The sequence below is a fragment of the Candoia aspera genome, chromosome 5 (genome assembly GCF_035149785.1).
Source record: "Candoia aspera isolate rCanAsp1 chromosome 5, rCanAsp1.hap2, whole genome shotgun sequence".
NCBI lineage: Eukaryota > Metazoa > Chordata > Lepidosauria > Squamata > Boidae > Candoia > Candoia aspera.
This window is the reverse complement of record NC_086157.1, coordinates 11,430,406-11,444,331: the sequence shown is the minus strand read 5'-3', so window position 1 is coordinate 11,444,331 and position 13,926 is coordinate 11,430,406. Positions and strand designations below refer to the sequence as shown.

Here is a 13,926-nt window from a genome sequence, read left to right as displayed (position 1 = left end):
AGACTGTGTTTCTAAGTAAAGTGAGTCAAACCTTCCCTAGGACACCTGGGATCGGTGGTTCTGCTTGTTCCTTAAATCCAAACAAGGTGTCAGTTGCATTGTAAGGACATGATCCTTCTCGTGGCTGTAGTTTGTGTAACATCAGCTTCAGTTTGCACACCTAATTCCACCAAATTAAACAAGGCAGAGTAAAGCATTTGAGTTCTGCTGAGTTGAAAGGGATGTGAAGGTGCTTCTTTTGTGCTGTGCTTGCTGTAGATCAGGTGAACCTGGTCCAACGAGCTGATAAAGAGAAATAGAGGCCTGTGAGCTTTGAATTGGTCTTGTTCAAAGGGAGAACAGAAAAATTCTGATAAGATAGATTAGATATATGTACCTATAAAATAATGCAAGTATTGTGTGATATCTTTTTGGAACATAGATGCTAATGATTCCCAATATATTCAGGTCTAATCACTATAGATTTAATTATTATAGGGTTTGTTTTGGGTTATGTTCAAAAGGGAGATGCCCTGAACTCGAAACATTTAATTGTTTTTCCATGCATATCACTTCGCTAATCGTTTTTTTCTTCCTTCCTGGCCTTTTCCTTCTTTATACCCACTTAAAATTCTTTTAACTCTTATTAATTTCTTTTCATTAACTAATCACATGATAACCTTTTTGGCTAACCAAAAAGACGGGGGAAACTTTATTGAAGTACCGGTAGACTTTGCTTACCAACTGCCTCGTGCAGCAACCGTTCGAAGTTGCAACGGTGCTGAAAAAATAACTGCGACCAAGGCATGCATTTATAACCTTTGCAGCATCTCTCTCTCAGTCATGTGTTCACCATTATAGTCAATTCGAAACAAAAATTGACACTTTTTTTTTTCAGAATTGCAAATAATGTGGAATGGCTTTCATTGTTGCTATGTTGAAAATTATTCTTTTTCCTGAAAGTGTGATACATTTTTGAAGTTATTTTATTTTTAAATGATTAATATCTTCTCGGCGAGGTTCTTTTTCCAATAACTGTATCTACTTACACAAATGCAACTTTACATGTAGGTGATGGTGGAAGTTGCTTAAGACATTGCTGCATTGCCTCTTCACGCATTTCAGTCCTGCCAGAAATCTGGATTTGGAAGAGCTGTTTGCACTTGGAAATAGCTGGTGGGGACCTGGGGCTCAGAATCAGGCATCACATCCTTCTCCCTTGGTTTCCAAGTCCAAAACTTCCATGTCCCTTGTCCATTGGTCTTTTCATGTACATGGCCAGCAGCTGACAGAGAAGACAAGCTGTCCTAATTATTATACTATATATTATCATACTAATAAGTGAATGAGAGAATGAATGAATAAAGCAACTTGGAAGTGTTTACTCTAAACCATTATGTATAACAGTTTCAAATAGTCATAACAATTAAATCTAAATTGTAGCCCACGTTAGTCACTGGAATGCGTGTGGGAAGGAAATGTTAGCTTTCCTTATCCTATTAAGTAAACAAGGCATAATTTTAATCTCCTTTTCTGAGCCGGGTTTTTAACCCTCAAATGGAAACGTTGCAGCCCTGGCATGCATTTCATGCAAATTCACCAAAGCATAAAGGAAAGAAGGTTGCTTGCCACCCCTAAGCTGTCTTGCCTCTGTCAAGCTCGGAGCAGAGCATTGGCTCACCCCAGCTTCCGGTATAACGTCTATGGGGAATGAGGGTGCCTTTTGCTCCAGGCAGCAAAATGTCTTGATTGGATTGGATTGCTGCTTGGTTTATGTTGTCTACCCAAATCAAGCTTTGGCTGAAATCACCTGCTAATTTTGAAATGCTGGCTTCTACTTGCTTTCTTTGTGGTGTTGGCTTGTCTTGACATGTCCCAGACATTAATATTTTCAAACAAGGTACTTAAGGAGGTGCTTAGGTGCTTGGAGTAGCTACTGAGGAAGGATCTTCTCCATAGTAACCCCCAGTTTTGGGATCACTGTTCAGTTTGTTATTAATTCTACAAGTTTATTTTCGCTGATCATTTTTATAAACCTTGAATTTGTTTCAGTGTTGTTACTAGGCTTGTGGAAGATAAAAGGGGGAGTGGGCCTCTCTCCCACCACATCTTTGTTTTCTTTGATTCCAAAGAGGGCCTTTGATGACAGTTCTGACAACTGATTTTGTGGATCAGTATTGACCTGTGCTTCATATTGATTATACATGCTGCTGTGCACCTACAACTACTTATTTGTGGGTTTTTTTTTTAATGCATATATTATCTTTCCTGCTGGTTAAAGCAATAAAATTTCAATGTGGTTGCCAGATTAAAGGTCTTGGAAGGGTATCCCTTAACTCAGCAGTAGAAAATATTTTTTTTTCCTGTAGTTACATCTGGGAAATGCTTCTGCAGTTTCTGAAATTATGGAGAGCTAATCCCAATACTTTTAGAAATTATTAAGCTAGCTGGACAAGAAGCATGACTCCAGATCAGTGTTTCTCAACCTCCACAACTTTAAGACGTGTGGATTTCAACTCCCAGAATTCCCCAGCCAGTATATGTTGGCTGGGGCATTCTGGGAGTTGAAGTCCACACATCTTTAAGGTGCCAAGGTTGAGAAACACTGCTCTAGATAGCTTCTAGCATTTCCAGCTTACCCACACGCAGAATACTTAGCAGTTACATGGCACATTATAATTACTTACTACTTAGTAAAACCATCATCTGAATCCACTGTCTTCCTTCTGGCATGAGAGTTGCCTTCTTTTCTATGAGAATACCTTTCACTTTTAATCGCAGAAAGCTTCATACTGCCTGCATGTAGAAGATTTGAAAATGCTCAGGTGGCGTTTGGTAATTAGGGATGGAGTGCAATAGTCCCCCCCCCATCAGTGTGCTTTAAATAAAACTTAAAAAAACATACTAACCAACCGTGCTGTGCTGTTACTGTACTAGAAACATTGCTGCCACAAATAGCAAATTTAGCCAGGAGGGATATGAATCAGAGCGAAAGCTTTACACAGTAGAAAACCTCCCGAAGTTAATGTCTGAGGAAGGGAAAAACGCTTCTCTTTCCAATGAGATAAATCATCTCTAAGAAGAGTTCTGAATATGTAATTCAGAATTAAAAAATTATAAGATTATTTAATGTTTAATTTTCAAAGAACACAATTGAAGTTGCTTTTCATAGCTCTGTGTTTGGTCCCACAGATGCCATTATTTCAAAGGATGTTGTTCAAATGATGTTGAATAGCCACGTTAAAATAATGTTCCTGTATTGAGACTGATGATCTTAAACATTTGTGCAGAACAACATTTTTAAACTAAACACTCCTCTACTGGGTTATTGCTTCATTTCACGTACTGTCCTGATTTGTAGGATTATTCATGAGTGTGTTATGTTCTGTGTTTTTGGCATTTGTATATTTTTTCAGAAAAAGCAATCTGTTTCGCGGAAAAAAGAAAATACACGGACTTTACAAACTGATGTTAGACAAAGGGAAGTATGTCTAACTCAGTATCTACACACTGGATCTTCAGAGGGAGTCACTGAGGACTTTAATTATAGAGATCAAAGAAAAAAGGCAAGAGGGAAACAGGCAAACAAAAGAGGTTTAATTTTAATTCTGATATGCATATCAGCCCATTCAGATGTGGACTCTGAAATCAAGAAAACAAGCAGTTTAAAAATCTATAGGAATTTCCACCCTACTAGTTTCAATGTAACTTTAAGAGCAATGTGGCAGTTTCAATTAGCCAGAATCCTGAAATTAACAAGGATGCTCCCCTACAGTATTTAGTGACTCTTCATTGGTCTCTCCTCTCAAGTGGATGAGCAAAAACTAGGAGCCTCCATCTATGGTTTATTTAATGATAAAAAGGAACTGTGATTTTTGATTATTTTGCTCTTTGAATGATCTACAATCAAAAATCAGGGATAAGTTTGGTTTCCAGTTTTGGCTTGCCAGGAGAGTAGCAAACCAAGAATCCCAGTTTATTTAGATACAATCCTAAATAAACCAATGGGTAGGAAGAGTGAACAGGCAGAATTCTTATCTGAGAAGCCCTGTGATTAAATGTCTCAGAAGTGGCTCCCTGTTTAGAAAATATCTCTTAAAAAAAAAAAGTTTTTAAAATCTAAAAGGGTGTTTTGTTTTTAAAGCATGACAATTTACTAAAGACTCCTGAAATGTTCTGCAATTATATGTTGCATTATGAAGAATAACATTACATAAAGAATGCTGTAATTTTGTTTCTGAATTGGAGGTTTAGAGAAATCTGATTTATTTGCTTTCCAACTTGGTAGATTAAAAGAGGATAATGCCCTTTCTGGATTGATGGTTTGCAATTCTATGACTAACCGCGGGAACTGGATATATCCTCTGGTAATCTTTGTGTTGAACTTTAACTGTAGGGTTTATATACCTATCATGATACTCAATTAAGCTCACTAAAAAGTTATCTTTCATGTTGATGTCAATATAGATAATGTCATTCATAGTTATAATTGACAGCAGTTTTACCATTTGCTGACATATGTTAATATTTGATTATTTTTGGCCTAGATAATCTCTATAGAAAGGGCTTTTGAGAGCATTAATAAATCTTTATTTCTTGATCCAGGGGTTTAAAATAATTTTTAATTTGCAGAACCATTTCCTTTACCATATTGTTGAAAGACTGCAGAATCTTCAAATCATGACCAGTCAAGAAATATGTTTTAGTTTAGAATTTGTTAAATAGTTAATAGTAAAAATAGTTTGAAAAATCTCTGGAGGGGATTGAGAGTATCCCAAGTTACTAGTCTCTATCAAGGCAGAGAATGTGATCCAGGTTAAATGTCTTTAGGTCCTTTATGTACAAAATAGAGGAATCTATGTCTTCAGTACTTGTCTGTAGAATAAAGGCTTTTTTCTATATAGAATTGTTAGATAGTAGTTAAAAATGCATTTGGTGCTTAAACTTAAATTCCCCAAATCCTGCATGTTCAAAATTAAGGTTTCTCAGTGGATCCAACATAGTTGACAGCTGCAGTAAGTTTTTTTAAGGATATATATTAGCCTTGGTACATGTTACTCATAGGGATACTAAGTCCTCTAGTTCCTAAGCTACATTTTAGGATGTTTGTGATATATGTCTTGGATTGCTGAAGTTCTTCATCATTGGTTTGAAGATCCACTAAATCAACAGAGTTTATAACTTCGAGTTTGTTTGTTTTTTAATCATATGGCATAGCAGTTCGGTGTTCATGCTGCTTTTTTTTTTTCCTTGCTGGGAAATCCTTGTGAGGTCCATCAGCCAGATGTGTGGACTATTTAGCCGTGACAAGTCACGTTGCCCAGGGTGCACCACAAGGAGGCTAGTCTACATTGCACCAAGTTGGGCTGAGAGAAAGTGACTGGCCCAAGGTCACCCAGCCAGCTTTCATGCCTAAGGCGGGACTAGAACTCTCATACCACGCCTGATTGGCTCTTGGGCTGAGAGGGAGGGACTGGCCCAAGGTCACCCAGCAGGCTTTCATGCCTAAGGCGGGACTATAACTTCAAGTAGTACATACTTAATGTCCTTTCTGCAGGAATCACTTCCCAGTTATCCTGGTGAGGTTGTTGTTGACTGTAAACTCAGCGGGCCTTAGCCTCTACCTCTGTTCTTCATTCTTTCTTTGTAGAAGGGCATGCAGTACATTGGCTACAGTTTTCAAGCAAAAATTAAGAGATTTGCAGGAAAGAGTAGTTTTTGCTCCAGCATTTTGTAACTCTTCCACAGCCAGTCCACAGATAGGTGTTAATTTATCTCTAGGCAGCAGGGGCAAAATGGTGACATATTTGATACATCACTATTTATTATTTGCCTTCAAGATCTGCTGAAGCCAGTAGAATGTTAATGGAAGATGACAACCTGCATTTGACAAGACTCAGTGAGGATTTACCAATTTGAATTTCCTGGCTTTTGCATTTCTTAAACCCCTAATGTTGTCTTTCTGTATTTTTTTGTGTCTGTGTGTTTTAAATTTTTTTAGTTAAAAAGCCCCATTGAACACGTCCAAGATACAGAGGTTGCAGACAATAAGAAATTTAAAAGGTTTGGTTCAAGATTTCAGGAGGCTGAACAAAAAATTAAAGTCATGAGAAGAAGAATCAAATGACAGGTTGCCTTCCAGGATTGAAGACTGTAAATAGCTGAAAAGTGAAATTAATGACTCTGAAACCAAAATCCAGTTTAAGAAATGTAAGGTTGGTAGGAGTTCCAGGAATGAGCTTGCGACTGTTTTGAACCAAGCTTATATTATAATCAAGGAAAAGCTTGTCAAAATTTGTATTAATTTAATTTGTAATTGTAGCTAACTGGGCATTTTTATCTTGAATCTTACACATTCTGTTCTAAGGATGTCTTGAGAATAAGACATTTGGATTTTTAGCATGGGATCATTTTTGGGTGCAATGCTGAACTGACCAGAGTTCCTGTCATGTGTGAATGCAGGAAACTGGATCATTTAACTGGAGTTTAGATAACCTGATCAGTGACCATAGTTTAAACTAACCACAGTTTCCTGAGTTCAAATGTAATTAGGTGTAGTTAGTTTGAAGTGGGAAGCAAATGCTTCAGATTTAAGACTGAGGTAGGAAGGGAGGGAACACACAGATTCAAGACTTCCATAAACTTATTCTTGCTGGGCTGAACTAAACCATCAAATGCATCCTATCAATTTACTTTTCAGTAGGAAGGGAAGAATAAATACAGTGTTTCTACATTTCCTCACCCAGAAAACTTGCCTTTAAAAGAGGGAAGGAAAAAGAAGGGTGTGTTGAGATTTTCATGGTGATGAATTTTGGACTCCTGAAGTCACAAAATACTCCTAGCTTTCCAAAACACCCTTGTAGCTTTTCAGCTGACTATGTCTTACCGGATTCGAATCCAGAATATATAAAGGCATTCATTTTTCAGAATGTAGGAGCTGGCCGGCTGTTGAGGACCTTTCTGCAGAGCGGGTGGGAGAGGGGCATGAATGACTGGGTTGGTGTAAACCTTGTTTACTCTGAGGCGTAGCTTTTATTTGCTATCTCAAACTCTCTTCTGAGCAGCTGTGTCAGAACTCAGGTCTCCCCTTAGAAGTCTTAGCCTCTGGCTTAGAACTGCTTTAGCTGTTGAGACACTGGGCTATTTCATGTCCCATGTCAAGCAGTGGTGGCTTAGTGTGATGTGTGAACCAGGTTGCTCTTTAATAGTTTAGCATTATACATAAACTATATTACAGGTTCACACATTGCACTGAACTCTAATGTACTTTGTTGGTTTGGTTGGGGCTTGGCATGATAAGATACACAAACCTGGCCATTATGGGTTGCAGGCTATGGTTGATTTGGTACATATCTGGTACCAGAACTGTCCCCTGGCATTGAAAGAGGCCCTGGAACAAGGGAAACCTTGATTCCAGTTAGATCTTCACTCAGTTTCCATTACCTTTGTATGCTCAACCCACAATTGGAAACCCAATAATGGAAATTCATGTTCACTTGGAAGCATTCACAGAGTTGCAGATAATCATGCTCTTCCTTACATATAGCCGTCTGGAAGAAGGAAGGAACTACTCACTTCTCCTTCCATGTAGAGCTGAACCCACAGAAATAATGCCTGGGCATGGCTCGTCTTACGGAGAAGGTGGCTAACATCAAAAAAGGAAAGAAAGAGAAGAAATTTAGGGGGATGCAGCAGAGATAGAAACACTGAAGGTGTTAAGGGAAGAAGAGGGATTCACATTTAAGAAAAAATTGTAAGTTTGTAGAGTAATGAAGATTGATAAAGCAGGATAAAGGGAAATGGTGTGAAGTGAGGGGTTCACAGAGTACATATTAGTCGTGTATGTTGTACTCAGATGCTGAAAGAAAAAAAGCCAGCTTGCTTCCAGTTGGTAAACGCTGAGATCTTTATCTTGTGGAGGTGATTCATCTCACCATAGGCGAGTGACTGTTCACAAGTTTGATGGAACAGGAAGTGGCAGCCAAATCCTACATGTGCCTCCTGGTCCCTTTGGTGACCAAGGGGATGATGACTCATCAGTGGCAACTAGGTCCCAGATGGTTGTTCCATGCCCATTAAAAGATCTGAGCTGATAGAGCAGAAGAAGAGATAAGATTCGGTGTATAGCGATAGACGATGCCCTGTGGTCTACCTTCCATTCTACCAGCCCAGCAGTCTACTTCTACCTTGGGTTCTTGACCAATGAGTCATTCAGTGGTGCTACAGTTTTACTTTGTGGGGAGAGAATGTGATGGGGAGAAAAGAAGCAAAGATTGGAGAAAAGGTAGCAAAATCTGGGGTGGGAGGAGGATGAGAAAGACAGAGTATGTGTTTAATAGATGACATGTAGTATGTAAACAATATAGTAAGTTAAAGTCGTGTTTCAGAGTGGACCCTGGATCTGAAAAGATGGAATGCCATTGTACTACATGCTTCTACATGTTGGCTCTGAAGGACCATCCTCCCTCCTCCTCAGTTCTGAACTTGACTGATAGATTTTACATGCACCCACAGCCCTCTGCATGCACGTTTACAGAATAAGGGCATGCAGTATTCTGGCAGTCATCTGAATACATGAGGGTTTCTAACTCGGTTGAGAATCGTATACATTCTAGACCGGCCCTTTCTTTTCCCTGATGTCCACCTGAATTAAGGCTTGCTTGAACATGACTGCTGCTCTAGTGTGATCCAGGACCCTGCATTGTTGATGGGGATCTGGAGTTTATGTTTCTCTGGTTTTGCTGTTGGTCCCTGGGCTTTGAGTTGCTGAAAGGCACTAGCAATTAGTACACCTGGTCTGTCACTTGGATTTCCTTAGCTTGGCCTGGGGCTGACCATTTCGTTATTGCACTTCTTACCAAGGAGCCGCTCCTTCAGTGCTGCCCTGAAGCAAAGATTTTCAGAATTAAGGTGTTACAGTGCCTTAGTGTGATAGATCTCTTTATTGTGGTCATTAACCAGCACAGTGCCTTAGTGTGTGGTGTAGTATCTGTGTTGTTGTTCGTAGTGCTTACATTTTCTCATAGGGGTGTATCAAATGAGGCAAGATGGCAGTTGTGGCATTACGATCAAAGCCCCAGGTGTGCAAAGTTGATGCATGTTCAAGGAGCAGGGGTCTTGGATTGGAACGCCATGGCTGCCATTTTGCCTGGTTTGACACCCCCATCCCTGATGGATGTTTTAGGGCTGTGTAAGCTTTGAAAATAACTTGGAAGAGGTGCTTCAGACTTCCCATGGGTACAGCACCTCTTCACTACTCATTAAAGCAGCCTAAAAAAAAGTCGCAGCTGCTTTCAGAGTAGCTTTATAAGTTGACTTTTAAAGCAGCCACATCTTTTTTTTTTCAGGCTTATGTGCAAGCTTGAAAAAAGGCGGGTTGCTTAAATGAAAAGCAGAGGAGCTGGGCTTGTGCAAAGTTTCAGCACTTCATTTGTGAGGTGTGCACAGCCCTAATACATTTGGGCTCCTTTTCTATGAAGTTGCCTTTTCTACAGCTCTCTGATTTTCGTTTTACCTGTTGTAGCATATTGGTTTGGTTCATGTGTTATGATTGCCAGCAGTGCTAACACCAATGACTAAATATCAAGGGTTGCAAAGAGAAGGAGGGAGGGAATGCACCAGGCCTGCAGTGCTTCCCCTCCATCATCAGAGCTTGCCCTTCTCCCGCCTCCATCTAGGCAGCAAGCAAGGATGTGTGGCTCTTGGCTAAACAAGGGAAGTGTCTGCTCTGAAGCCCTTCCCTCCCATAGGGATTCATGGAATAATGACAAGGAGGGCTAATTATTTTCCAAGCCTTGTTTCTATTGCTTTTTGTTGGTGTTTCAAGCAGTGTCTGGGGTGGGTTTAGGTATGTCTCAGTCCCAGACTCATCAGGCTCTTTAAGAATCTAGCAATGTTGAACCAACCAGGTAGGGAAAGCCCACAGAGGGCGGCTTTGGTTATCCTTTCCAGCAGGTTCTGCATTTTCTTCTGTGTAGGGAAGTAACTTGTTAAATCGTTGCTCCCCATGTGGTGCATTTGTATGTGTGTGCATTGGGAAGCACAGGGCAGGCTGCAGGTACCTGGGTCACATGACCACGACATAAAGCTGCTTAGAATAGGGCGATGGGCAGCGTTCTGCTCCTTCTGCAGAGGTGCACTGGGGGTCTCTTTCTAGATTTTATTTCCTCTGTAGCCCCCAACCAGATCAGGTCCATTTTTGAACTTGAGTTTCCTTTTGCAGACTTATAACCCCCACACCATCTTTGACCCTGTTCTGTTCCCCTTTGGAGAGTTATCCTGCCGACTAGCAGGGTCCTGAGCCCCTTGACATAAATTTCCTTCCAACATTTTCTGGGCTGGAAAGCAAACAAACACAAGCCATCTTGTTGATTTTCTGTGACTCATCAAGTCTAGCACAGCCTGTGAGGCATAAGAACAGTGGCTTTGAAGCCCACAGGAGTCTCCTCTGCTGCAAAACTGCAAGTTTAATGTTCAGCTGCTGGTCCAGGAAAGAGATTTGGAAATAAATGAATCTGCAAAGCTTTTAACAAGCTGTGGTGCTGGAGTGAATGGTTAGTGGAAGGACTGACATATTTTGTCTTAAATACCTGTGGGCATTTACTGTCCTGGACCTGCAGACTTTTTCCACGCAAGTACATGGTTCATGAGAGAACATGACTTTCTTAAAAAGCCAATTAACACTTGTTTTTTCACAGAACATTTGGTTCTGTATTTTTGCAATTAACTAGGTTCTCATAGAAGAGAATGCATGTTGCTCAGGGTTGAGCGGTGGAGTCCTTGGTGCTCTCTGAGCTTGGTTGTTGGCTTGCAGCCATTTCATTACCCAGCTAGGTAACCATCATAACTAGATTCTAAAACCGAGTAAGAAGCTACTGAAGAGATCACAATCAACGATAACCTTGATGTACCCAGCTCAGGGCTGTATACCCATAGTATGATAAATGGTGACTTTAAACAGAACAGGTAGCTGAAAAGAACAGAGACCGATAATGCTGTTCTCACTGGGCCCCCCAAAATTCAGATTTCATGCCTGACTGACTCATATGCTAGATGCGTACGCACGTTCCTTTAGAACTGTTGGGTTTGGCTGGATGCAGAGCAGATGCTCGGAAGCATGTTTGTTGCTTGTTGGAGTTGTGGATGTCAGTACTGTTATGTGAGGCTTCCCAGTTGTGATTCTGTTGAAAACTAATTGTGGTACTGCATCTTTTCTGTCTGCAGGCAAATATGATTAATTCTAGGGGCCCATTGTAAGTGGCTTTCTCATCAGAACAATGGGGGAATATCCTCAGTGAAGACTTACGTAGCATTTTGTAACGCTTTCATTTTTTCCCCTCTATATGATCTGGGGAAAATCTGGTGTTTTTATTTGCTACCATGGTGGGGTAAACACACCAAATGGCTCAATTTAGTATTTCCCTGTAATATTATGATTCTATTCTCTCATATAGATATTGTCCCATTTTCCAGTTGAATTGAATATGGGTATAAAATGACTTTTCCTTTTTTTTATTTCAGGCATTCGACCTCCGATCATGAACGGACCTATGCACCCACGTCCCTTGGTAGCACTGCTCGATGGCCGAGATTGTACTGTAGAAATGCCAATCCTGAAGGATGTGGCCACGGTGGCATTTTGTGATGCGCAGTCCACGCAAGAAATTCATGAAAAGGTAGATCTGAAAATTGCTGTAAATGTGCAAATGTCTTTGAATATACGGAATGTACTTGTGTTTTTACTAATGGAAGAGTTCACAAGAGTTCTTTGACACCAAGGTACTCCTGAAATGAAACACAAGGGCTGTGCCTTTGGTCATACCTCTATAGAAAGCTAGGGACCACTCCAGAGTAATCTGGTTCCCCATAAAACAGCACTGTCTGCCCTGGCAAACCTCAGCCTTAGTTGTAGATTGCTAACGTCCTCCCTGGTAATGAAACTTGTTCTGGCTGGGAAAATCCCTAATTATGGATTGCAAGTTGCCTTCTACTGTAGCAGGGTAGTTTTGACTATTCCAGCTAGTTTTGGTAATAAGTGGAGACGTATAATTAGCCAAAGGAAAATGGAATCTTAACTGGTTTAGTAGTAATGAGTATGAAATCAGAAAATGGGTTTAATAAATGCTGATCTTTGATGTTGGGCCTTCTAGACTTGGTCTGTGTATTGGTTACGTTAATAATTTACAGGGTATTAATTGACAGAGTTCTTGTAGAAATTACTGAGATAATACAATGCATTTGTATTATGTAATACAACTCCCATCACCATCCAGCATATCAGTGGTCTTTGCTAACGAAGTGCGATGGGAGTTATCCAACATGCCCATCACGTTGGGAAGCGTTATGATAGACTGTCCTTGTGTATGTGCGTGTCTGGTAAGTATTTGTTTTCTGGCCCATGAGCACGTGAAGAAATTTTGCAGAATGCATTTATGGATTTTTCAAGCAAGTTAACAAGCTGGTTCAAGTTAAAGAGCTAGATTAGACTACTTAGTTGCAGGTCCTACTCCAGGCTGTCACCATAGTTGACTAATATAGTCAACTGCTGTGAGATCTCATAAGATACATTAATTTCCCTCTGAAGAAATTCATATAATTTTTTATAAATTGCTCATGGCTGACCTTTTCAGAGAAATGTCAAACTTATTTCCCCTAATAAATAAAAGTTTGCTTCAGAGACGCTGGAAGCATTTTGCAGGACCACTGTAATTCAGAATCTGTCTTGTCAAAAGCACTCAGTTTCAGTCTGATGTTGGTGACTTTGAATCAAAGGTCACTAGAGTTCAGCTATGATATTTTGAAGATCTCATTTTCCTTTAAGAGTATCCCATTCAATTTTTGTCATTCAGCAAGAGGTGGCGGGTGTGATGGAACATGTTGTCTCTCTCATTTTGTTTGGGGTGAGGCATGCTTAGGCAAATTCTGTCTGTGTGTAGCTGTACAAAAATGATAAGTTCCTTCCAGGAGCTCAAGTCTTTGCTGTACCAGTAATATCTCATTGCCGAAGCAAATTTTGAGTTCTATATTGAGAAAAACGAAGGCGAACAAACTGTATTCGACTCTGAATAAAAGTAGAGAATTAGGTTGTGGGCGAAATGGTTTATTTAATCTCAAGGAAATAGCATTGCCTGTTCTGGGAGGGTTGACTACAGGTAGTCCTCACTTAATGACCATAATAGGCACCAGAAAATTGGTTAAGCAGTGCAGTCATTAAGTGAGTCACCATGTGACCAGACCTGATTTTATGACCATTTTTATGACAGCTTCCCCAATGGCCATTTTTTGCTGGAAACTGGCAAAAAAAAAGTCAAAAATCGCAACCATGTGACTGCAGGATGCTACAACTGGTCATAAAGGCGAGCCGGCTGCTAAGTGCCCAAATTGTGATTATGTGACCACGGGGCTGGTGCGACAGTTTGCGATGGTCATAAGTGTGAGTACAGGTCATAAAGCACTTTTTTCGAGGCCGTTGTAACTTCGGACCATTGTTAAATGGTCATTAAGTGAGGACTACCTGTAATGTCTACCTGTTATCAGCCCACCCACTTTCTGCATTATCCCATGCATTAGCCTATCTCCAGAAGAACCCTGTTGATCAGTGGAGTGTGTTTTTAGTATTTTTCCCAGCTAACTTTAAAGTATTTCTTTAAAAAAATGTTTATGTGTGTGTCTCCATTAAAACGCTTCAATTTCTCCTTTCGTTTACTTTTTTATTTGTTGGTGTTGCTTTGATTGCTCTTTTAATTTTGCACGCTCTGTACGTTCTCTTCTGTGCATTTAATGGAGTGATGGTACAAAAACATTGGAAGAAATCATAGTAGAGCACCGTAGCTGCAAAATCTGATTCCACCAGGAGTTGGGGGGATTAAACAGTAAAGAAGGTGATATGGAAATTGCTTTTAACCCAGGCTTCTACCCAGATTTATTGTCAGGACTACCCTGGGCTCT

General features: G+C 40.1%; 1 protein-coding gene across 2 annotated transcripts in view; it reads left to right on the top strand.

Moving 5' to 3' along the window:
* The window catches only part of CTBP1 (C-terminal binding protein 1), a 58,039-nt gene that overhangs the window by 17,951 nt on the left and 26,162 nt on the right, over positions 1-13,926 (top strand). Inside the window, exons 1-2 of one of the 2 annotated variants that reach the window (XM_063304590.1) lie at positions 6,021-6,194; positions 11,500-11,654. In XM_063304590.1, coding sequence (XP_063160660.1) covers positions 11,517-11,654 — 138 coding nt within the window. In that variant the 5' untranslated portion in view covers positions 6,021-6,194; positions 11,500-11,516. Of the gene's footprint in view, positions 1-6,020; positions 6,195-11,499; positions 11,655-13,926 lie in introns of those variants that run through there. The other variant, XM_063304589.1, reaches the window with a different exon arrangement.